The sequence below is a fragment of the Leiobunum rupestre genome, chromosome 1 (assembly GCF_980474605.1).
Source record: "Leiobunum rupestre chromosome 1, qqLeiRupe1.1.hap1, whole genome shotgun sequence".
NCBI classification, from domain to species: domain Eukaryota; kingdom Metazoa; phylum Arthropoda; class Arachnida; order Opiliones; family Sclerosomatidae; genus Leiobunum; species Leiobunum rupestre.
Genome location: NC_143384.1, coordinates 28,159,717 through 28,182,643, shown reverse-complemented (window position 1 = coordinate 28,182,643; position 22,927 = coordinate 28,159,717). Strand labels below are relative to the sequence as shown.

The 22,927-nt window shown below is 41.9% G+C and overlaps 5 protein-coding genes across 5 annotated transcripts; 4 read left to right on the top strand and 1 right to left on the bottom strand.

Moving 5' to 3' along the window:
* Nucleotides 1-6,252: 6,252 nt before the first annotated feature.
* LOC149962044 (uncharacterized) lies at nucleotides 6,253-6,804 on the bottom strand. The gene is made up of 3 exons (XM_090164379.1): nucleotides 6,494-6,804; nucleotides 6,357-6,434; nucleotides 6,253-6,298 (listed from the first exon to the last, which is right to left on the bottom strand). Exons 1-3 carry the CDS (start codon nucleotides 6,673-6,675, stop codon nucleotides 6,253-6,255), a joined length of 306 nt encoding a protein of 101 aa, XP_090020505.1. The 5' UTR covers nucleotides 6,676-6,804.
* Nucleotides 6,805-16,408: 9,604 nt separating this feature from the next.
* Nucleotides 16,409-16,945, top strand: LOC149962043 (uncharacterized). Its single transcript, XM_090164378.1, has one exon. It carries the CDS (start codon nucleotides 16,409-16,411, stop codon nucleotides 16,943-16,945), a length of 537 nt encoding a protein of 178 aa, XP_090020504.1.
* A 1,432-nt stretch (nucleotides 16,946-18,377) lies between these two features.
* Nucleotides 18,378-19,670, top strand: LOC149962042 (uncharacterized protein F54H12.2-like). The gene has a single exon (XM_090164377.1). The coding sequence runs from the start codon at nucleotides 18,378-18,380 to the stop codon at nucleotides 19,668-19,670; it is 1,293 nt and encodes a 430-aa protein (XP_090020503.1).
* Nucleotides 19,671-21,129: 1,459 nt separating this feature from the next.
* Nucleotides 21,130-21,723, top strand: LOC149962041 (baculoviral IAP repeat-containing protein 7-B-like). The gene has a single exon (XM_090164376.1). The coding sequence runs from the start codon at nucleotides 21,130-21,132 to the stop codon at nucleotides 21,721-21,723; it is 594 nt and encodes a 197-aa protein (XP_090020502.1).
* A 184-nt stretch (nucleotides 21,724-21,907) lies between these two features.
* LOC149962040 (baculoviral IAP repeat-containing protein 3-like) lies at nucleotides 21,908-22,603 on the top strand. Its single transcript, XM_090164375.1, has one exon. It carries the CDS (start codon nucleotides 21,908-21,910, stop codon nucleotides 22,601-22,603), a length of 696 nt encoding a protein of 231 aa, XP_090020501.1.
* The last annotated feature ends 324 nt before the right edge of the window (nucleotides 22,604-22,927 follow it).

Below are 22,927 nucleotides of genomic sequence, written 5' to 3'. Positions count from 1 at the left end.
ATTTCCCGATATTATTAATATCTGGGAAACATGTATTAAGTACGAAATACTTGTAGTCTAATGTTGAGGCTGAAAATTACTTGGAAATTATTTCGTTTTCCAATTTATTCAGATTCCTTTTCTGTTCCTACATTTCGCTGACCTTTTTAACAACCCAATTAGACAATTTATATTTTAATTTTTGTACCAGAAGAGAATTAATTAAGTCAACTAATTTATTTATTGGTATAAAGATTAGGCCTACTCTACAGATTATGTTTTAACTTAAAATTCAAGGTTCAAAAATTACAGAATATACCATTAAACAATAGAGAAATTACCCTGATAAAATGTTTGATATAAATATTAATTCCATGATTTTTTAAGAATTCTTCCTGACTTTTAGGCCTATTTTCAAATTCACTAAATTTTCTCTGACTCTCCTTGATATTCCCTGACTTTTCCTAGATTTCCCTGACATGTGACAAAAGTAAATATTGAGATAAAGTCTAATAGTGCCATCAGATTTTACCTTCCACCATGCTTGACATCCTTTTTAAAGAGCTATTGATCACGTGGTTTTTCCACCAATAGAAAAGCACATTACTAGACATATTTTCCCGCGAAAAGTAGTGCATTCCGAGGAATTTTGGGACACATTGTTTCGGTCCGCTTCTGTTTCAGAAACGGCAGCCTAGTATTTTACTTCGCGCTCGGTTTTGTTTAGACTTCGTTTAAAGATTTTAATTAATAAAGTCTTCCATCCATCAACAACTACTCGCCAATAGCTTTATAGGTTACATCCAGTTCGAAAAAATAATCTTCATAATTCTTCAACAATGCTTCAATACTTAACCCTTGGCTAGTCATTTTTTATGAAACCAATTAATATGTTCCTTTTCTGGCTATAAAATTGAATGTCAACTAATTAAAAACCACGAAAAAGTTTAATTTTAATGTCATTTAAAATTCTTACCTTTTTAAGTTTTAAATCCGTCTAAATATTCGTTTTCTTGTAATATACTCCACATGAAATAAATTTGTGGCTAGCGCGATATCACGTCATATTAGGCTTACTTAAAGCACCGATTTAAGTTACAAGTGTATCTATTTGAAAAGTCGTATTATTGTTTTTAAAATGTCGTGTTTTAGGTTCAATCACATATCTACCTTATATACTTTATTTAGTTTAATATCCGCGTATATTAAAGCGAACTATTTTTACCGCGGCGGAGTACATCGATACACTTAATGTTCCTATCTTCATCTATCGGATTTAAACAGAAGTATTTGGTAATTAGATAATTTATGTACCTTTTACAAATATTAAAGAACCAAATCTCAAATACGGCAAGTACAATTAAAAAACAACGGCAATAACATCTTCAGGCACTCGTACAAAATTTCATTATGAAGCAGAAACCTAAAAGAAATACAATATTGTTAGTACAATTTTTACGAGATATTATTATCCAAATTTCCCGCACAAATTTTTCTGACAATGTATAGAGATTGTAGGGATTGAGAGAGGTCGTGTTACTTAATTATGTAATTGTTACAAGACTTTTCAAACCACATTTTGGCACTTGTATATGTTTTTTTATATGTACTTTCACTTTTAAATTGAGTTGTATGAAATACGAAAAAAAGTAGAATTATTTGACGAAAAGTTTAAAAGGGTTGTTTATTTCCTTTTTTTTTAACAAATCAAAAAAATATTTAATTTAAATCGGATTTCTATTGATTTTTGAGGTTTTTTTTGATAAATTCTTTAATTATTTGAGAGCAGTGGTAATGTAAATGGAAATGAATCTCCTTTTATTATTATTGATTAAAAATTTAAGTTTATTAAATTATTAACGTTGCTACAAAATCTGCTATTTCGATAATAGCAATATCAAATGTTTCAAAGGTACCGATTAAGTTTTATTTCAAATACTTGTTTGGGTTATTGATTTCTGGTTGAATTGAAGTATTATCTTCTAAGTAAATTGTCCACCCAAAAATTCGTTGGCCCCAGTGGCGTAGCTAGGAGGTAGGCGGCCCACACCGGGTGCCACGCATGCTAGCTACGCCACTGGTTGGACCAGCAATAAGTGAACCAACATTCGATGTTAACAATTTACTTTATTTGTGATTGTAATATTTCCGATGCCCTTTGTACTGTTTTTTAAAAGTTACAGAGTTACTGCTGCCTTTCAGACTAGTTTACACGAACAAAGAAGGCTCTGGAAGTATTGATTTTATTTTAAATAATGCGTGATAAAAAAACATGAGCTCGTGGCGCCGAGAAAAACATTTTTAATTTTTATCATTTTAACCTAATATTCCCCCTATCTATCGGAAACCAGATGTTTCGACTTAGCGGAAGTCTCACATATTTTAGACACTAGGGGGCTCTGTGCTGAGAAAACATCTTGATTACGCAATAACTATGAATATCAGTTTGCTTTTAAATCTCGTTAATTGTCATACTTATTGTTATTATGTTACTTATGGCTAAGCCCTACACAAATTTTAAGAAATTAAAAAACTTACTAATAACTCGTACCAATAGGTCTTCGAACAAATATAAAAACGTGAATCTCGGATCAAATAGATCTTCGAGAGAAAACCTAAATAAAATAAAATAGCCAGAAATTCCAACGGTAGACCGGTTTCGTCCTATTTGGGACTCGTCAGTGCCGTGCGGGAAGGCTGGCTCGCGACTATTAAACCGAAAAGAGAAAATAAGCCTAAGCATTAAAAAGTTATTCATGCGTATAAGTAGAGAAGTCCATCATGAAAAGGGAAAGAAAAGCTAAACCCTAAACCAATTTGAAGCAAATACAAAAATTAGAAATAACTCGTACCACTAGGTATTCGAGTCAAATAGTTTGAGGCTCTGCCCCGTAGCCAGTAGACCGCGCATTTTCAGAAAGACGTTTCAGAGCTGTATCAAACCTCATAAAAGCCAACGTGTTTTAAGTGGTCAACAAAATTCTAATCGAAAAGTGACTTTCTTCGATAAGCAAAAGCAATAATTATCCCCCAAAATAATAACTCGGATAAATGCAAGGAGGTTCTATACTTGATTTGGACATGGTAATTCGTATACTAACAAATTATTTGTTACTGTATTGTCTTTCCCCGAAAAATATTTTTGCAGGGATGCCGTTTAAACAAAAATTCAAAATTATTTTAAATCAATTTACACAATTTGTTTATGTATTAATTTTTAAATCAATAATTTTAATGTTACAGTTAATGTTAATTATATATTTTATCTAGGGTTAATTAAATTTAAATATGAAATATATCAAGTTCTTAACATGACCCTTGGTGAAAGCTTGGAAGAACTCCTTCCGCGCTGGATTTGCAAATGGACACAATTTTGAACAGAGCAAGAGTCGGTTTTCGTTGAAATTGTTTCTCGTTTTTATTTCCACTTGGGAGAACATGAAGCCTAGATTTGTAAAACTGAAATAGTTTTATATTTATTTTAACGTTACGATTTTCAAAAACACTTATCAGAGAAATAGGCCTGGCCATAGATAAGCAAGATTATAGAGCGATTTTATAGATAAGCAAAATTATAGATAAGGTCCTTTATCCATAATACCATTTTTTATAGATACCAAAATTATGGAGCGATTTTTATAGAGCCACTGTACTTAACCTCGCCTTTTTTTGCCTCCGGCGTTTTTACAGAGCCTCGTTCACCACCCGTCCTTTTATGGATACTTACAATGGGTCCCCCTCTTTTTTTCCGACAATAGCAAGCCAAGAATGCCACTCGCTCTTTTTTGTAGGAATAAGTCGACGCGCCAGAGCCTCGTTCACCACCCGTCCTTTTATGGATACTTACAATGACCGTTAAAGCCGCTGACTTCTACGCGCCAGGGGTCCCCCTCTTTTTTTTCCGACAATAGCAAGCCAAGAATGTTGCTCTTTTTTGTAGGAATAAGTCGACGCGCATTCAATTGCCTAATATTAGTTGAATAACAAGACATATATTTTTTTTATTTTTTATTTTGATAATACACCAGGCTAGGTAACTGAGTAAAACACAAGAAGAACAAGTTATACGCTTGAAGAGCAGATGACAGGTTACGCCTCTCAATTAGATTAGTATAATCGCTTATAATATTGAACGGACTCGAATAACAACCAAATTTACGCATTACGTCTGGAAATATATCAGAATCTCCTTGACCGAAATGGATCTCTTCAAAATCTTCGCTGTCAGGGTAGCCGGCAACTCGTTGAACGTGAAGTTTGAGAACTTCGAACATCGCTTCAATACAGGGCCTCTCCTTCTCAATTGCAGTCAAATGTTTGTCGACGGCGTGGATACATAAATTTAAAGCTAGGATACCCGCTTCCCCAAGTTGGAATTCCTCTTTTTTCCCGAAACTTTTATAAGCCAAAAGAGTAACGTTTCCTTTACTAGCTAAAAGTTCAAAAGTACGACCCCCAATTTTGGCAAGCTCAAGACTAAATTTATTTTTCTCAACTTCTCTAGTATGTGATTCAATGAGATACCAATTTTGATACATCTTATTAAAAGCTACAGGCGGGAGGCATATCGAGGATTGGAAAGTAACGTCGTTGAAAAAGAATATTTCCAGGTCCTCACCTTTTAAGCCAATTGATAGACACGAATTTTTTCCTAAACGCCAGCGAAAATTGATTTTCCGCTGAAAGTTAGCATCTTGTTTCCTGCTACCCAAATCGTAAGACATCTTAACGCTTCGAAACCCGAATACGAAATCACGCAAACCCGGGAGCTCCCCCCGGTATTAATATCTCTCGGATGACTCATGCACCCCGGGGAAAAAAAATATATCGCGCCCGGGCAAGATTTTTTATTAAGTAAATTCCGAAATATACTGCTGAAATTTCAAAAAAGAAGTTAGTATAAGTACTAAAGGGGTTTCTAACTATATTAGGGGGCTTCTTTTTTACCCTTCCATCACTGATTGTATCAAAAAAATTATAGGTGGAATAAGAACGAGTATTTGATTTTTTAAAAAATTTACCTGGAAAAAAGAAATAGGTTTTAATAAAATTTCCGGAGCACCGATTAAAAAGTAAGACATACTCAAGACATTAATGCGCCCTCTCGGCCAGCGCCGCGGCTAGAATGGCCTGGACCGCGTCGAGGACGACGTCGGGTAACTCCGCGGTAGGCTAAAGAAATATCATTTTCATTATTAATATTATTATTTTAGATTAGTTAAATTTCTTCTTACGCAACGACGATATTGAAAGATTCCCCGCCCAATGGGGAGTTGACACCCGCTAGCGATAAAAATATATTTAAAAAAATAACCGAAATTTTAAAAGGATAGTAACTTACGGGTCGGGGATGACGGGGCGGGCACGCCCGTACCCCGGCACGGGGCGACCATGCCCGTACCCCGGGACGGGGCGGCCACGTCCGTACCCTGGAATTCGCGGGGGTGGTACCGCGTCCAGGACCACCGGGGGTGGTATCGTGTCCACGACCACATCAGGTAACGCGGCGGTAGGCTAAAGAAATATTATTATTTTTTTTTATTTAGATTAGTTAAATTTCTTCTTACGCAACGAGGACGTTGTAGCATCCCCCGCCCGTACCCCGGAATTTGCGGGGGTGGTCTTGGGCTAATGAAAATCATATTTTTTAAGAAATGTAGAAAAATTAGACCAAATGCGACTCACGCTTCTGCGACGGGGGCATTAAAATGGCCACGCGCCACCCAACCTCGAATAATTTCAAGGCGTCCTCGACCTCCAGCGGGGCTATGATATTTACATATTTTTTAAAGAATTGTAAAAGAAATTTGACCAATTTCAACTTACACTGCCGCCGGAATGGGGGGAGGGGGGGTGACATTCCCCGCGGATTGCGCTCGGGCTTCTCTGGGGCTAACGAAAATCATTTTTTAAGAAATGTAAAATAAAAAATAGGCCAAATTTTAGCTTACATTGACTCTTGCTGCTCGTCGTCGGATGACATTTTTGGAAATGAAGCCAGAGAATTCTAGCACTCGCGGTCAAAAAAAGATGACAATGAGCAAGTCGAGAGAAGGGGGGTGCCCGCAGGGGTTGAATCACCCACACCTGCAAGTAGAAACTGCCGCGGGCCAAACGGCGAGGGGACAATACCCGACTTTTTTTCCATAGAAAGGAGTAAAATGGTGGAAATAGATGTCAAAAAATAAGCTTACTAGGAATTATTTAAAAAGACACTTTTTTCGAAAAAACATTTTTTATTGAAAACAATTTACAAAGAAAATATAAAGTTTTTTAAATCCAGGGAGGCGAAACAGGCGGTGAATTGAGGAGGTCAGAGCTGTAAAAAAACATTTAGTTTTTTAAAAAAATATACTTTTTCTAAAAAACGAACTTACGAAGGTATAATTGGGGGAGAAGGAACGGCGACTTCGGGGTCGATGAGAAAATTAGGGATGGGCGGCGGCGCGATTAAACTGATTTCGAAAAAAATGTTAGAACCCTTAATTTATATCTGAAAATTAAAATCAAATACCCCAAATCAGCCGCGAACGCTGTCTCGGCGAAATCGCCCGCTACCACCGAGGTGACATGGGCAATCGCGGCGTTCTGGGCCGCCCAGGCAAGATCGACCACCACCTGGAAGTCCAGAGCGGTGGCTTGAAGGGAAGGCGAATCATGGTGATCAACCGAAAAAAGCCTAAGAGAGTCGCCCATGTTACGTGTCGCATTAAATGCACCGCGTAACACGGCGGCCAAGGAGATTAAAGACGCCACATAACGGTGGTCGCCCGGAATAACGGCGGGGAGAGCAAGGAGTGCCGGTGGTGGTGAAAGAGCCAGCGGAGGCGATGAGGGAGATGATGAAAGCGGGCTTTAGAAAAACAAAATGATTTAGGATATTTTTTTAAAAAAGGGGTTAAAGATTTTTTAAAAAACCTACTCGGGAGAAATTATCACCACATCAAGTGACGAAGGAAGGAGAATGTTGTCGTTCCATTGAGAAAAACCCGGAACGGGGCTTGCAGGTGAATAACTAGGTAAAAAAAATTATAAATTACAATAACGAAAATATATAAAATATCAAAAAACTCACGAAATAGAGGTAAGAGCCTCCAGCTCTTCCATAGAGGAGGAATTGGAGGATGATGAAGAGAGTGAACGACTAGATAAAATTTAAAAAGTTAGAATTAAAATAACCAAGTGAAATAAAATTTGAAAAAAACTTACCAGCGTTTTCGGGAATTCCCGGAGGCCATATTTTTTTACTGGACTTGTTCTGACTATCGGTAAATTCGCGAGGCTAGATATACCGGTCATTTTAAGGGGCGGGGTTGAAACCCGGATGACCTCTAGGGGTAACCCTCTAAGGAGTTTCATTGGACCCACGCTTAATTTACCGCTAGAGATTGTCACGAAATCTAGACAGTTTTCCTCACCAAATAAAATCGCCTCCGAGTTATTGAATACAACCGGAGAGTTTACGACTTAAGGTTAACTTTCAATAAAAGGAGGAATTTTTATAGCGGACGGGGAAAAATACAAAAGACAGGAATGTTATTTTTTTTACAATGTCACGATTATTATTTCTAAAGCGAGATTTTACGAATCAGAAAAGCTGTCGATGAATTTAGGGTCGTAATACGAGCGGTTCAAATTGTGAGTAATGGCCTTGTTTTTCAAAAAACCGTGGGAAATATTATACCTGAATAATATTACGACTTGGATAGACACGATTCATTTTTCCACCCCCCTTCATGTCTGGAATACCATCCCCCGATGGGAAGGGGGGGTCTTAAAAGCGAGACCATAAATAGACCCGGGACCCGATTAAAAAGTCCCATTCGAAATTTTTTAACCGAAAAATATGGAACTAGATTTCCTTAACGCACTCCGCGATTTTAAATCTGATACACGCCCGGTAAGCATTGATTTCTTATACCGGTTCTTTTACTATTTGACTTCGTTAACCCTTTGCCCTCATGAATTACCGCGTGAATTACCTAAATGTTTGAAAGATTTGGAATTGGTACGCGTTTTTATTGAACTTATTGACTACCTTAAACTTATACCTCTAGCCCCGCGAAATTGTAATAATTTAAGAGAATTGGAATCGCTAATCGATAATGTCCCATCCGAGATTAAAACCCCGACCTTCTTAGCTGAATGCGAGAAACAACGCGACGTATTAAACGAATTCGAGGAATATGTCGACTTCGATTACAATTCTTCTAGCCAATCAAACGATCCAACGGTCACTCAACCACGTGAATTACCGGTTAACCCAGCCCCCGTTGATGACATTTCGTTAGACGCCGATTTCCCGTTCTCAAATAATTTATGGATGTCCCCGGTTGAAAAGATATCAGATAACGAGAGCTCTTCCGCTTCGAGTGACGAGATAAAATTCATAAAATGTTTTAACCCTTCGGAAAAATCACCCGGATTAAATACCCCTGAAAAAGAGATTACGAATTCCGAAACATTTACGGACGATTTTTCACTCCCAGCGGAATATTCACAATTTGAAAAAACTTTACTAATCAGGTCGAGTCCCGCGACGCCCCCTCTAGAAATTACTCGACTTTCCCCGGAAAAAAGCCCAGAATGGGGGCACTCCAGCCTATTCTCGCAATTTTCTCAGCTTGAAAAAGCAATACTAATTAACGGCAAAGCCGAAACCAGCGGACATTCGGTAGACCTCGAAAATATTATCCCTAGCGCACCCGATAAATGTCCTTCAAGGCGGGACCTTAAACCCTCAAAGACTTCCCTACTAGAAGATATTATTAGAGAAACAATCGGGGCTGAACTTGAAGGAACGAATATTTTTAAAAACAATGATGAAACGGGGGCCCCGGAAAACAATTTAGACTCGCTTAATGACGACTTACTTTTACCGTCTGAAGAAGAAAATTGGTTAGCGGAATTCCCTTTAAACGAGACGTCAAAACTCCCAGCTGACAGCCCCGCGACACGTGGCCTAGCTATATCGAGCGGTTCCCCGGAAGCCTCCGCGCGCGAGGAGAAGAGAGAGTCGCTCCTTGCCTCGCCAAATATAGGAGCGCTATCGCCATCTGGCGTCGACGGCGCTAACTATTTTAATAAGGAGGAAAATAAAATTTTAAATCCGGAAGTAGATACTTTTCTCGGCTTGAATAATATTACGGCGGAATTTCACGAGGGTTCAAGCGTTAATAACCTAATTCCTTCTAGAAAAAGGAGATCTTTTTCACAACTTCTAACCCATAATAACTCGGTTCCTGAAGCGGATTTAGGGTTAGATTCGCCCCGACCCGGGACTTTCCCTCAAACTAACGCGGTATTTCTTAGAGAGACTGTTTCTCGCGGCGATTCGCATACCCACGCCGTTACTCATAAAATTAGATGTCTGAATCCGGAAGTAGAAACCCCACCCCTCGATTTGAATATTACGCCAGAATTTCACGAGGGGCCAATCGTTAATAACCTAGTTCATTCTAGAAAAAGGAGATCTTCCTCGCAGCTTCTACCACTTAATTTAGCGGTTCCCGGGACTTCCACTAACGCGATATTGATTAGAGACGCTTTTTCTCGCGGCGATTCTCCATGCCCGGTGTTTTCGTCTTCACCGCGTAAGAACCCGGATCCTTTTCTAGATCAAGCGGGGCCATCACATAAAATCTTGAAGTGGGATAGCGAAAGCTCGATTTCATCATTTAACTGGTATTCGAGCGAAGATATTCCGCCTCTCCCCGCGGACGATTATGACGATGTTCCACCGCCTCAAGCATTTCAACTCGATGAACTAGAGATCGACCAACCACCCCCGATTCAAGTTGGAGGTAATCAACCGGATATCGCTCAGCCTCTTCAGGCACCCCAACCTGAAGACCTTCCTGCTCTTCAAGAAGAGGATCCTCTACAGCTCCCAGACATCCCGCTTCAAGTCATCGAGGATCCGCCCGTTCAACAAGATGGCCAGGGTCTTCAGCTGGAACTACCCGCGAATTTTGAAATTATTCAAGATGGAACGAAAGAATACCCGCTATTCAATCTCGTTGGAAGATACGTTGGAGTGCGCTTCACCGCGGATGTAGAGCTCGGGATTACGCAGTTCGTGACCTTTATTTTCGATCAACTTCTCGATGATGACAGAGTTCAAATTTCATGTACCTCGGAAGTTTTCCCGGCGCGTGTGCTCGAAATTTCTTTCCGCCAGAAATCGCAACTCCAGCCCGGTGATGTTTTCGATTTACTCGAAGGCGAGATCTATCTGGATGAGCGGGATGATTTCTGGAACTCGCCAATTTTATTCACGTTAAACGTGGTAAGATTACCTCACGGAGGATCTCTGAGGCGACGCGGACTTAAAAAGCATATCGATTACATACGCGATAAAAGAAGTTTTATCTCAGTCCAAAACAAAGACTCCTTGTGTCTCCCGCGAGCATTAATTATTGCTATCGCGTATTTAAAGAAAACGCGAAACCCCGGAAATAAAGAATATTTCCAGGAGTATAAGGCTTTGTACAAGGCCTCTTCGCGAAAACAAAGGGAAAAAGCCGAAGAGTTACGCGTCGAGGCGGGCGTTTCGAAACGCGAATGCGGGGCTTTCACGAGTTTAGTGCATTTCCAATTTATTCTCTCTGATTATCAAATAATCGTTTTTGAGGTTTATAACGACAGACCTAGGGTTTTATTCCAAGGGGAAGGCGGGAACTCCGAAAATAAACTTTATTTAATTTATAATCAGAAACATTATGATGTAATCGCGAAATTGACGTCGTTCTTCGCCACTAATTATGCATGCTCCATCTGCTTGGTCGGATACGATAAATTGGAACGCCACAAATGCGCGATTTTCTGCAAATCCTGTTTCAGACATCAGAAATGCTCCGGTGAGTTCGTCAAATGCGCCGATTGTTTTCGCTCCTTCCAGGGACTGGAATGCTTCCAAAGCCATCGCGAATCGGTTCCCTCCCTCTGTAGTCAGGTTAAAGTGTGCAAAGACTGTTACAAATACGTGGACTATCGCTCTAGGGAAACTATCCATTCTTGTTCGGAAGTTTTCTGTCGTATTTGTAAAAAGCACGCGCCGCATCCTCACCTTTGCTTCGTCCAGCGAATTAAAGACCACCCCGAGCCTGACATGACCAAACGAAGATTAGCGCTAGGGGGCGTCCCTTCGTATCTTTTTGTGTTTTATGACATCGAGTCGATTCAGAATAAACAACACGTAAATAAAAAGGGGGCATTCGAGCATGAGCCGTTCCTTCTAATATCTCAAATTGTATGCCCCGCGTGTATCGATGAGCGAGACTCCAACTTCGATTGCGGGGTCTGCATCCGCTTTAGCTCGCGACAAAAAATATTTTACGGAGGAAATGTGGTGGGAAAGTTCGTGGATTATATCAGAACTTTAGCGGATATTAAAAAAATTTACTTATTCGCTCACGCCGCGAAATGTTATGATCTCCAATTCGTTTTCAAAGCGGTTCTATCAATCGACGAGACCTTTGTGCCCTTCGTGATAGTAAACGGGACTAAAATTCTCTTCTTTAACTGTTTTAATTTCAATTTTCTCGATTCCTATTCGTTCATCCCCATGGGACTCGCCGCGTTTAGGAAGACGTTTGGACTAGGGCCTTCCATGGATAAGGGTAGATTCCCTCACCTTTTATTTAATTTTGTCGAAAATAATTTCGATCCCGCTGACCCCGTAACCACTAATTATTCGACCGAGAAGGGGGATAAATTCCCCCCCCTCGAAGCGTACGGGGCTAACTATCTAGGGGTAAAGGAAAGAGCGGCCCTTCTTAAATGGCACGGGGAGCAAATAGCCGCGGGCGGTCACTTTGACTTTCTAAAAGACGCGATTTCGTATTGCACGGCGGATGTCAATATACTCCGACTGGGATGCGCAACGTTTAGACGTGAATTCATGGAAATCTGCGACACTGACCCTTTCCGCGCTGCCATCACACTCCCTGGCGCCTGCAATTACGTCTTTAGGAAACACTTTCTCATTCCTGACACGATAGGGATACTCCCCCCCGGAGGTATGAGAAATAGGGATCGACAATCAACCGCGGCTTTTGAATGGCTCGCCTGGGAAGAAAAACGCAGGGGTATAAGAATAGTGTCAGCTATGCGGGGGCGGGAGGCTATGGTAGGTAAATTTAAAGTGGATGGTCTTGACGGAAATGACGTTTACATGTTCCAGGGCTGCTATTTTCATGGGTGTGTTCGCTGTCAAGTAGTCGGAAGAGACAGACCTCTATGGTCAGATCCCTCACAAACGTTCAACCTCAGGTACCAACAAACAGTCAGGGTCGTTGCTCAACTCCGGAAACTTAAGAAAAACGTTATAGAGATCTGGGAATGCGATTATTACATGCTTCGCCGTCAAGCGAAGGATAAGGCGTTTTTCGAAAAAGTACGCGCCATGATAATTTCACCCTTGAATCCTCGAGACGCGTTTTTCGGAGGAAGAGTTAACGCGACAGTCCTTTACTACAAGGCCAAAGGCGATGAACGCGCGTTTAACGTCGACATGCTTTCACTTTACCCGACTGTCAACCTTCTAGATAGAATACCCGTCGGTCACCCGAAAGTTTTACTAGACGCTGATGATTTAGGAGATCTCGATTCGCTGGACGGGTTAATTCAGTGCCGCGTTCTCGCCCCTCCTAGACTTTTTCACCCTATTCTACCCATGCACTGTAATTCGCGACTTCTTTTCGTTTTATGTGGTACATGTGCACGTCTAAGATTTCAAGGACGGTGTCCTCATTCCGATCCCGAGCGGGCATTCGTGGGGACATTCGTTTCCGACGAACTGAAACTAGCCGTTTCCAGAGGTTACAAAGTGCTTGAAATGTACGAAGCTTGGCATTATCAAACAACGCGGTATAACAAGGAGACCCAGGAGGGGGGCTTGTTTTCGGACTACATCAAGACCATGTACAAAATGAAGGCCGAGGCTTCGGGGTTTCCAGTGGGGATCACAACCCCCGACGAAAAAAACAAATACGTCTCGGATTTCGAGGACCACGAAGGCGTTAAACTCGATCCCGCGAAGATCGTGTTAAACCCCGGTAAACGTGCCGTCGCGAAGTTAATGTTAAATAGTTTTTACGGTAAGTGGGGACAACGGAATAACCTCGTAAAAACCGAGATCGTTAAGGATCGAGAACAATTCTTTAAACTATTCAACGACCCGAATATCGAAAGGAAAAGTGTCTTGGCGATATACGATAAGACGTTGCTTGTCAAATGGGAACACCTCAAGGAAATCGATCCGGCTTTGGCCCATGTAAACGTAGTTTTAGCCTGTTATACCACCGCTTTTGCCCGAATGAGGCTCTATACTCATCTAGAGGCTCTAGGGGATAGTATACTATACCACGACACTGATAGTTTAATATATAGATCACGCGATGGCAATAAACTAGTGCAGGAAGGAACATTCCTTGGGAATATGACGGATCAATTATCGGAATTTGGTCCAAATTGTCATATTACCGAATTTTGCTCGGGCGGCCCGAAAAATTACGCCTTCCGCGTACTCAACCGCGATACCGGTGAAATTAAGGAGGTCGTCAAGGCTAAAGGTCTCAGACAGAACTATTCCACTAGAAATTCCATCTCTATGGACTCGTTGAAAGGGATGCTCGGAATCGACGTAGACGCGCCCACTCTCGAGAAAGAAATCGAAATCCCCCATCATATTTGTCGGTTAAATGATCATACAGTGGTAACTGTAAAGCAAGTTAAAAAATATAGGCCAGTTGTCAATAAATTACGCGTTATCGATAATTTCGAAACATTACCGTTCGGATATAAAGAATAATATTTTAAAAAAATGACTAGTTCAGAATGAAAAAACATATCCTAATATTCGGGTATAACCCGTTTATAGAATGCCTGTAAAAGGAATTATTGGTTAATTACCCTTATACGCGAAGTTTCGGTATTAACTGTTTTTTATCCATCATATTCGAAAGATAAGTCGTTATGGCTTTAAAACTATTAACCTATAATGTAACCCGTATTAGACGATAAGTCCCATTTAAAATGGCAGCATCAGTATTAAGTAAAGAACACCGCTAAACTCATATTTTTATTTTTACCCGAACGGTTTGTTTCTTAAATATCGATGTAGTTTAACTTAGAGACCTCATTTAATAAAAGCATGTTACCACTGTATGGTCCTTTCTCCGCTCTTCTGAGCGGGCCGAGCGGTAGCGGGAAGTCCGTTTTGATGACGCGAATTATAAAAAATAAAGATGAAATGATTTCCCCCCCGCCGACAAAAATATTTTGGCATTATAGCGAGCGGCAAACACTTTATGACACTTTAGAAGACTCCGTAGTGTTCCGAGAAGGAGTCCCCAATCTCGATGATTACCCTGGTGAAGAAGGCGAACACATTCTCCTCATCGCCGACGATTTAATGAACGAGAACAATGGTCAAATCGGAGCTTTCTTCACGAAAGGCGTTCACCACCGTAATATAAGCTTCGTATTTATAACCCAGAACATTTTCCCAAAAACAAAGGATGCGCGCGAAATTTCGCTGAACGCGAATTACATTGTTTTGTTCAAGAACCCTCGTGACCAACTTCAACCCGCTATATTATTCCGTCAACTTAGAGGCGCCAATTACCGCTTCGCTATCGAGGCCTATCTCGACGCGACCAAACGCCCTAACGGCTATATTCTTATCGACAATAGGCAGGAGTGCCCCGATGACTTCCGTTTAAGAACGGATATTTTCCCCGACGAAACCGAAATGGTCTATATCCCTAAGAAAAAAAAGTAGGGAGTATAAAGTCAGCGGAGAGGAAGAAGTCCCTAACCAGTTCGAAAGTGCCGGCCCTGGTTGCCGGACACAAAGATTTTCTCTCGGCCCTAGGTAGATCAAATTTTAAACAACGACGCGCTATTCTCCATCACGCTAAAAAACCCTTAATTGATGCTATTGCTGAATGCTGCGATAATACTTTGAAAGGGAATTTAAAGTTAAACCCTTGTCAGAAACGAAAACTAGCTAAACAAAAGAAATTCATTAGACAGGTAGCCTGGCGTAAGAAGAAATTAATTTTAGTTCAAAAAGGTCACGGGATTCTAAGTATTCTCATCCCCACCGTTATTTCAGCCCTCAGTGGGATTTTAGGTCGTTCTTAAGGAAATAAAAAAATGTACGCTCAAAAGTTAGCCTTAGTCCCCCTCGACTCGTTAGGAAAAAATAATAATAATAATAATAATAATAATAATAATAAAAATGTTCTCATCCCCTCTCGAGATACCCCTCAATTTTCGTTTCCACATCCGTTAGGGTCCTCCGTGGATGAATTAAATAATAGCATGACCGACGTACTCAATTCCAATCTTGACATTAGGGATAAAGTTAAATTATTCGAGCAGATGTTCCATCGATATCAAAACATTAAGGATATAGCGACGAAGCCAAAAAATAGAAAATAAACCGGGCAGGACACGGCCTTCTTAAATCTCGTTCCGATTCAGTTTAGAGCGAGTGCGAAGGACTTAATTAGCCGATTGATTAGCTTAGGCGATAAAGTTTCGTGGTCGAGTGAAGGCGAGTTGTTTATAGATCAAACGCGCGTGCCCGGGTCAGATATCGCTACGCTCGTAAGTTACGCCGTTGGGGCTATAAATAGAAAACGAACGCCTCCCCCCACCGGTTGGAACGAGTTCGACGCCTTGTTCACGCCTACGGTATCATTCAAGAAAACCATCCCGCGAGTGAAGAAGAAGAAAAAAATTACATTTTCGGCGAAACCTAGAAAAGCATCAGTCGTTCGGACTCCGCTCCAATTTAAACCCCGGGACTTATCGAAAGGGGTTATCAATAGAGGCGCGAAAAAAAGGAAAACGGAACAACCAATATGGGAAGAGTTTCTAACCCCGAGGCAGTCTTGAAAAAACTTTATTACGATCCAAAACATCCCGCGAGTTTCGACGGATTGGAAAAACTTTATCAGGCCGTGAAAGACAGAGGTATTCCCCGGGAAACGGTAGAAAAATGGTTAACGAAGCAAGAATCGTACACGTTACATAAGACCGCCTATCGGAAATTTAAAAGAAGCAAGGTTTTTGTCACTAATATTGGCGACCAGTTTCAAATGGACTTGGCGGACATGAGAGACATTTCCGAACACAATTCCGGCTTTAATTACCTACTAGTATGTATCGATACATTCTCGCGACGCGCGTGGGCAGTCCCTTTAAAAAGTAAGAAAGCCGAAGACGTAATCGCCGCGACCGAGAAAATATTCGAGGATCTCACCCCTCTTAAAGTTCAAACCGATAAAGGGGGGGAGTTCACGGGGAAAAATATCAGGATTTCCTTAAAAGTAAAAAAGTTATATTCTTTACTAGCGAAAACGATACAATCAAAGCGTGTATGGTCGAGCGACTAAATCGTACGCTAAAGGCTAAAATGTATAAATATTTCACTGCTAATAACACCTATCGATACTTGGACGTCCTCCCTGATTTAATTCATAGCTACAATACCACTAAACATTCCACTATAAAAATGTCACCTCTAGACGTGAAACCGGATAATATTCTGAAAGTATTTAAAACAATTTACAAGGAAATCCCCGTGAAAAGCCGACGTCAACCTAAACTTAAAGTCGGTGACTTTTGTCGTATCAGCAAATACAGGGGGGTCTTTGATAAAGCCTATCCCGGTACCTGGTCAAAGGAAGTCTTTAAAATCACCCGCCTCGTAAATTTAGACCCGCCCCTTTACACGATCGAAGATTTAACGGGGGAGGGAATAAAGGGACGTTACTATCAGGAAGAACTGCAATTAGTCGCTAAACCTCGACTATACAAGATCGATAAAATTCTCAAGTCTCGGAAACGCAAAAATCAGGTCGAATACTTTGTCAGTTTCGTAGGATATCCGTCGAACGCGAACTCGTGGGTCAAGAAAAAAGATGTATCTGACATTACCTTCAAACGCTAGCATGCGGGTTTACGCCGACAATACGATGGCGTCCTATACCTCAGCGTTACCGAAACCTGTCGAATTGGCGGGGTCTTGGGAGTGCGGGCTAGCTGAGATAAATTACACTAGCGCGTTCTTCAACGTCCTCGAGGGACAAAACACTATCGTTTTCATGGTTGTCGACGAAATCCCTCCTGTCGAATGTAACCCGTCTCCAATCGAAGTCAAGCAAAATGAACCGGAGACTAGCATCGAAAAAAACCTAGAGCCGCCTCAAGCCGATCAACCTACTTTGGGAATAACATTTAAAATTACCACGCCGGGGAAAAAAAATCCGAAAGGGAAAAAAACTGAGCAGATTTTCGATGTCGCCAAAAACGGAGAAACTCTTACGGGTGAAGCTCAGATCGCCGAATGCGCGGCTCAGCCTAGAAGACCCAGGGGGACCTCCCACGTTTATAGGGTACCCATAGGGTACTATTCTTCCATCGAACATTTAATTAAGATAATAAACGAAATTATTAAAGATATGAAGACGTCTCTTCAATATAACGAGATCACTCGCCGAGTTCGAATAAGCCCCTTTCGTCATAACGTACTAGTGCAATTTCATTTTGGTCTAGCCATGACATTGGGCTTCGATCCCGGGATTTAATCTTTGGAAAGGGGTTACCGGGGCGCTAGGCCGGCCCTTATAGGCTTTCAAATCCCCCCTCAACTTTACGTTTATACTAATATCGTCGAAGATCAAATGGTGGGTGACACTCTCGTTCCTCTCGTTAGGATTGTCCCCGTAGAAGGCTCGTTCGGAGATAACGTCGGGAAAATTTATGACGTGCCTCATTACGTGCGAGTCTCCAAACGCTATTTCGACACGATCCAAGTACATATAATGAACCCTCAGGGGAAACCGGCGCCATTTGCCTTCGGGTCTCTGACGGTTAAACTACATCTACGGAAACAAGATGCCTAAGCCGGATGTCCTCGACGCGCGGGGGTCCTGTCCCTATAGAAATTATTATCTTAATCAAGCGCAAACTGGGGGGTCTAATTTCTATCAAGGAGCGGCTTATCAGAAAGGGCACGGTCTCGGAAGTCTGTTCTCGGGGCTCTTCCGCTGGGCCTCCCCTCTTTTAGTTAGAGGGGCGAAGTATATAGGAAAACAAGCGTTGGGGGTCGGCAGTAAAATTCTCAATGACGCCGTTGCGGGGGAAAATATAAAATCTTCGGCGAGGAAACGTTTCGGTGAAGCTCTAGAAGGGATAACCGGACAAAGCGGTTCGGGGCGGAAAAAGCGTAGGAGAACTAAAACGAGAAGCAAGAAGAAGAAAACAACGAGCAGGAGGAAAACTAGAAAAAGGACCGTTAAACGCAGAATCGGGACAGTAGCTCGTCGGAAGTCCACGAAACACGTTCGTGACATTTTTTCCCTCAACTAAAAAGAACCAAAATGTACAAAGTTGAAGCCTTGAAATCGGAATTGGACCTGTTCTCGGTCACCCCCGTGCAAACTAGCGTCGAAAGCGCGACTCCAACTTTCTATCGACCGATCTCTACGCTACGAGATGATTCCCAGATTGAATTTTGTATCCCTAAAAGCCCCGAGTATACGGATCTCGCGATGAGTCTCCTTCACGTTAAGTGTAAAGTAACGCGTGAGAATGGGGCTAATTTAGACCCCGACGTTAAATTATCAACTTGTAATAACCTAATGCATAGTCTCTTCGATCAAATTGAAATCTACTTGAACGACAATTTAATCACGCCCTCGGCAAGTCGATATTCATACCGAGCCTATTTAGAATCGCTCTTGAACTATTCTGGCGAGGCTAAAACTTCTCACCTGACTTCGTGTCTCTACGCCAAAGACGCTGCCGGAAAGTTTGACGATATAATTACCAACTCGGGGAGCAAGATTCGTCAAGCAGCTATTAAGGATTCAAAGGAAATTTCCTTAGTAGGGGCAATATACGCCGACCTTTTCAACATTCCGAAATACCTTCTAAGCGGGGTGGAAATTAAAGTTCGACTTTCTAGGAGTAAAACGGCCTTTGTCCTTATGGGAGACCCCTCCTTAAACGTGGGGAATTTTAAGATCGTTATAACGGACGCCACTTTGGAAATACGGAAATGCAAGATAAGTCCTCAAATCATTCTGGCTCACGAAAACGCTCTCTTAGGCGCCACCGCGAAGTACCCCTTTACCCGAACCGAAGTGAAAAGCCACGTACTGCTCACCGGCGTTTCAAATACGAGTCTCGACAATGTGTGGCTGGGACCGCTCCCTCAACGCGTTATTATCGGCCTAGTCTCGCATACGGCTTGCGCGGGCGATTTTCATAAAAATCCTTATAACTTTCAACCATTCGGGTTAAATTTCTTATCTCTCTACGTTGATTCGGACGCGGTTCCGAGCAAACCTCTCCAGCCCAAGTTTTCCCAGAATCAATTTGCCCGTGAATATTACACCTTGTTTACGGGGACGAATATACATTTTAAAGATGATGGGAATAGTATATCGCACTCAGAATATCCGAGGGGGTATACTCTATATGCCTTTGATATCACGCCTGATCTTTCCGCGAGTGACAACTCTCATTGGAACCCCGTAAGACGGGGACAGTTACGTATCGAGTTGGGATTCGAAACCCCGCTCACTGAATCGGTTTCGGTCGTTATTTACGGGGAATTCCATAGTTTAATGCAGATAGACAAAGACCACAACGTGGTGATTGATTATTAAAATGAACACGTTAGAAATAAACGAGATCCTCGGGCATTTACCCGGGTATCAAGGTGCCTTTGCTTCCGATAGACTCCCCGAATATATCCCTTCCTTCCCCGCCTCCCTGGTCGTTAACCTCGATCCTCACGATGGGCCCGGGACTCATTGGGTAGCTATTTACCTAGATGCTTTCAGGAGGGCCGGGTACTTTGACTCGGCGGGTCGTCCGGTGACCCTCCCCACGATAAAAAAGTTCCTGAGAAAACATTCCTCGAAAATACTCTACAATAGACGTCGTCTACAGGCCGTGGGAAGCAAAGTTTGCGGACAATACTGCGTGCTCTATCTGGAACATCGCTATAGGGGGCGGAGTTTGACCTCCTTCGCTGATAGGTTCACGAGGAACCAATGGAGTAATGACAATCGCGTGGAGACCCTATTTAAGAAGCGGATTTAACTTACCTTGAGTCAGAGGGGGTATCAGCCAACAGAAACATCATGGAAAGACCGCTGGTAGTTGTCGATTTTGAATTCTTACTCGGCACGAAATACGAACCGGTCGTTAAAGAAGTTGCCGTCGCGTTCGTCGGGGAGTTTCCCCTAGTTAAAAGTTTATTCGTTAAACCTCCGTACCACGGTAGCGGTCTTTCTCACCACGTAGCCCGGCAAAATCAATGGGTCTTTACCCATATCAACGGTTACCTCTGGAACCACGGCGATACCCCTTACATCGAGCTACAACATCGGCTCAAGGCCTTAACCGAGGACTCCGAATTCGTTTACTGCAAGGGAGAGGAGAAATGTCAGGTCCTCAGGAAACTCATCCCCCAAGAGGTGATCGAACTCGGGGAAATCGGTTGCCCCAAGGCCAAGGACATCAGCATCGACCAGAACTATCGGTGTCGGTTTCATCGACGAGGGAGCCCGACGCTTCTCTGTGCGCGGGAGAAGGCCTGCCGCTTCGCCAAGTGGTTGGAGACCCATCACCAGACGGCTCCCTCGCCGCTCTTCGAGGAAGACGAAGGATTCTTTTAAAACTTTTCTTTATAAAAAACAATTAATTATTTTTCGAACTCTTATGTTTTTAAAAAACCATTACGTAATTTTCTCAATTCGCGCGCGTATTTTCATTTCGTATCATTTTTCTTATATTCAGTGTTATCATTTTTTGTAATATCTTCCTTTGCGTTAATAAATGTTTCGTTCGAATTTATGTTTTATTTTTTCAACATACACGTCTAAACTCGTAAGGGGGGATGGGGGGAAAGAGAAAGTCGAGGTTTTTTAGTCGTCTAGTACCGGATCATTCCCCGGGTCATTCCCGAAGTCGGAGAAGTAAGAGGTAGACGCTTTTTTTCTTAAGATGAATTTTGAGAAAAACAGAATCGCTAGTTTCAAGAGTTTTCCCTGTAAGTTTTTAAACGTGAGGGAGCTAGCGAAAGCGGGTTTTTTCTACGTCGGTCACCGGGACAGCGTAATGTGTTTCTCCTGTCAGCGTGTCGTCAAGGACTGGACGGCCGACGACGTCCCGTTACTAAGACACGAAAAAGAGTGTAACTTTTGTCCGTTCATAAGAAATGATTTTTCGGGGGATGTCCCAACCCTGTCGATGGAGCTTGAAGGGTCAAAGCCGATGCGATACGAGATCGCGCGAATTCGTTCCTTTACTAGAGGATTTAATAATAATTATATTAAGAATAATATTAATAATAAGGAAGGTTTGCCGATTGATCCTTTAAGGGAAGCTAGGCATTTATCCAAAGCTGGTTTTTTTTTTACGAATTTCAAAGATTGCGTAAAATGCTTTTCCTGTTCTGGGGAACTAATGAACTGGGATAAGGAAGATAGTCCGTTCGAGGAACATTGGGAAAATTTTCCTCATTGTAAATTTCTTATTTCGAGGGCAAGAAGTGGAAATGTAAAGCATTTAATAGCCGCTGAGGATATCGTAGAAAAGGACAACCAGTTGAATTATTCGACTTACCCCGAATCACGATTAATATACGATTCTTTAAACGAAATAGTCGAAGTCTTAGATGAAGGACGAGGTCTAGACATGCCCGGGGAATAATAGATTTATCCCGAGGAATTCGAGAGGGGCCGCGTGATAATAGACTATTTTTAGGGGGGGCCGTTCACCCCTCAGCGAGAGATGGAAAGAGGGATTTACCCTCCCGCCTCGGTTCTAAGGATCATTCGATCGGTCGCGGACGAAGGTGATAGACACCATTTTTACTCGGCTTCCGTTAAAAAAGATGCATTTTGAGAAAAATAGAATCGCTAGTTTCAGAGGGTTTCCATGTAAGTTTCTAAACGCGAGGGAGCTAGCGAAAGCTGGTTTTTTCTACACCGGGCACACTGATAACGTCATGTGCTTCTCTTGCGAGAGGGTCGTCAAGGGGTGGATGACTAATGACGTCCCGTTGCTGAAACATATCGAGCAGAATCGCTTATGTAAATTCGTAAATGACGAGAATACGGGGAATGTCCCCGTCCTAACACTGCCGATAGACGATAAAGAGCAGACGGATGAGACGGAGCTAAATCCTATGCGCCATGAGCTTGAGAGAATTCGTTCGTTTAACAAGGGATTCCCTGTTAATATCATAGATGGTAGAGCCTTATCCCGGGCCGGGTTTTATTATTTAAATTATAAAGATTCCGTTAAATGCTTCGCGTGTGAGGGTGAACTTATGGCTTGGGAAAAAGGCGATAGTCCTTTCGGTGAGCATAGGAAATATTTCCCCCATTGTAAATTTCTATTAGGGGAAGAATGTGGAAACGTAGCTCATTTTATAGCTGACGAGGATATTGTAGAAACTAACCAGCCACCTTATTCTTCGACTGCCGAGAAAGCCATAGTATACTGTTTTTTAAAAGAGGTGGTTGACATTTTAGAGGGTGAAAAACGGAAACGACTGGAAACCAAACATTTTTGCACAATTGGATAATAGGTTTTGGAGGCCGTGTGAATCTCTCTTTTCCCCAACTTTCTCACGGTTTGAGAAATTCCTTCATTCGGGTACTCTCTCCCCCTAGTTAGAGATTTCTCCCTGGATTTTAGTTCGGTAGGAATCATTCGATCGCTAGTTTACGAAGGTGTCAGACTAAATTTTTAACTTCCTCTAAAAAAAATGAATACCCTCGCTAGTTTTAAAAAGTTCCCGGTGGAATATATGGACACTCTCGAACTGGCTCAGGCGGGCTTCTTCTTCGTAGGGCATAAGGATATCACTATCTGCTTCTGGTGCGACGGTCTGGTGCGGGATTGGGAG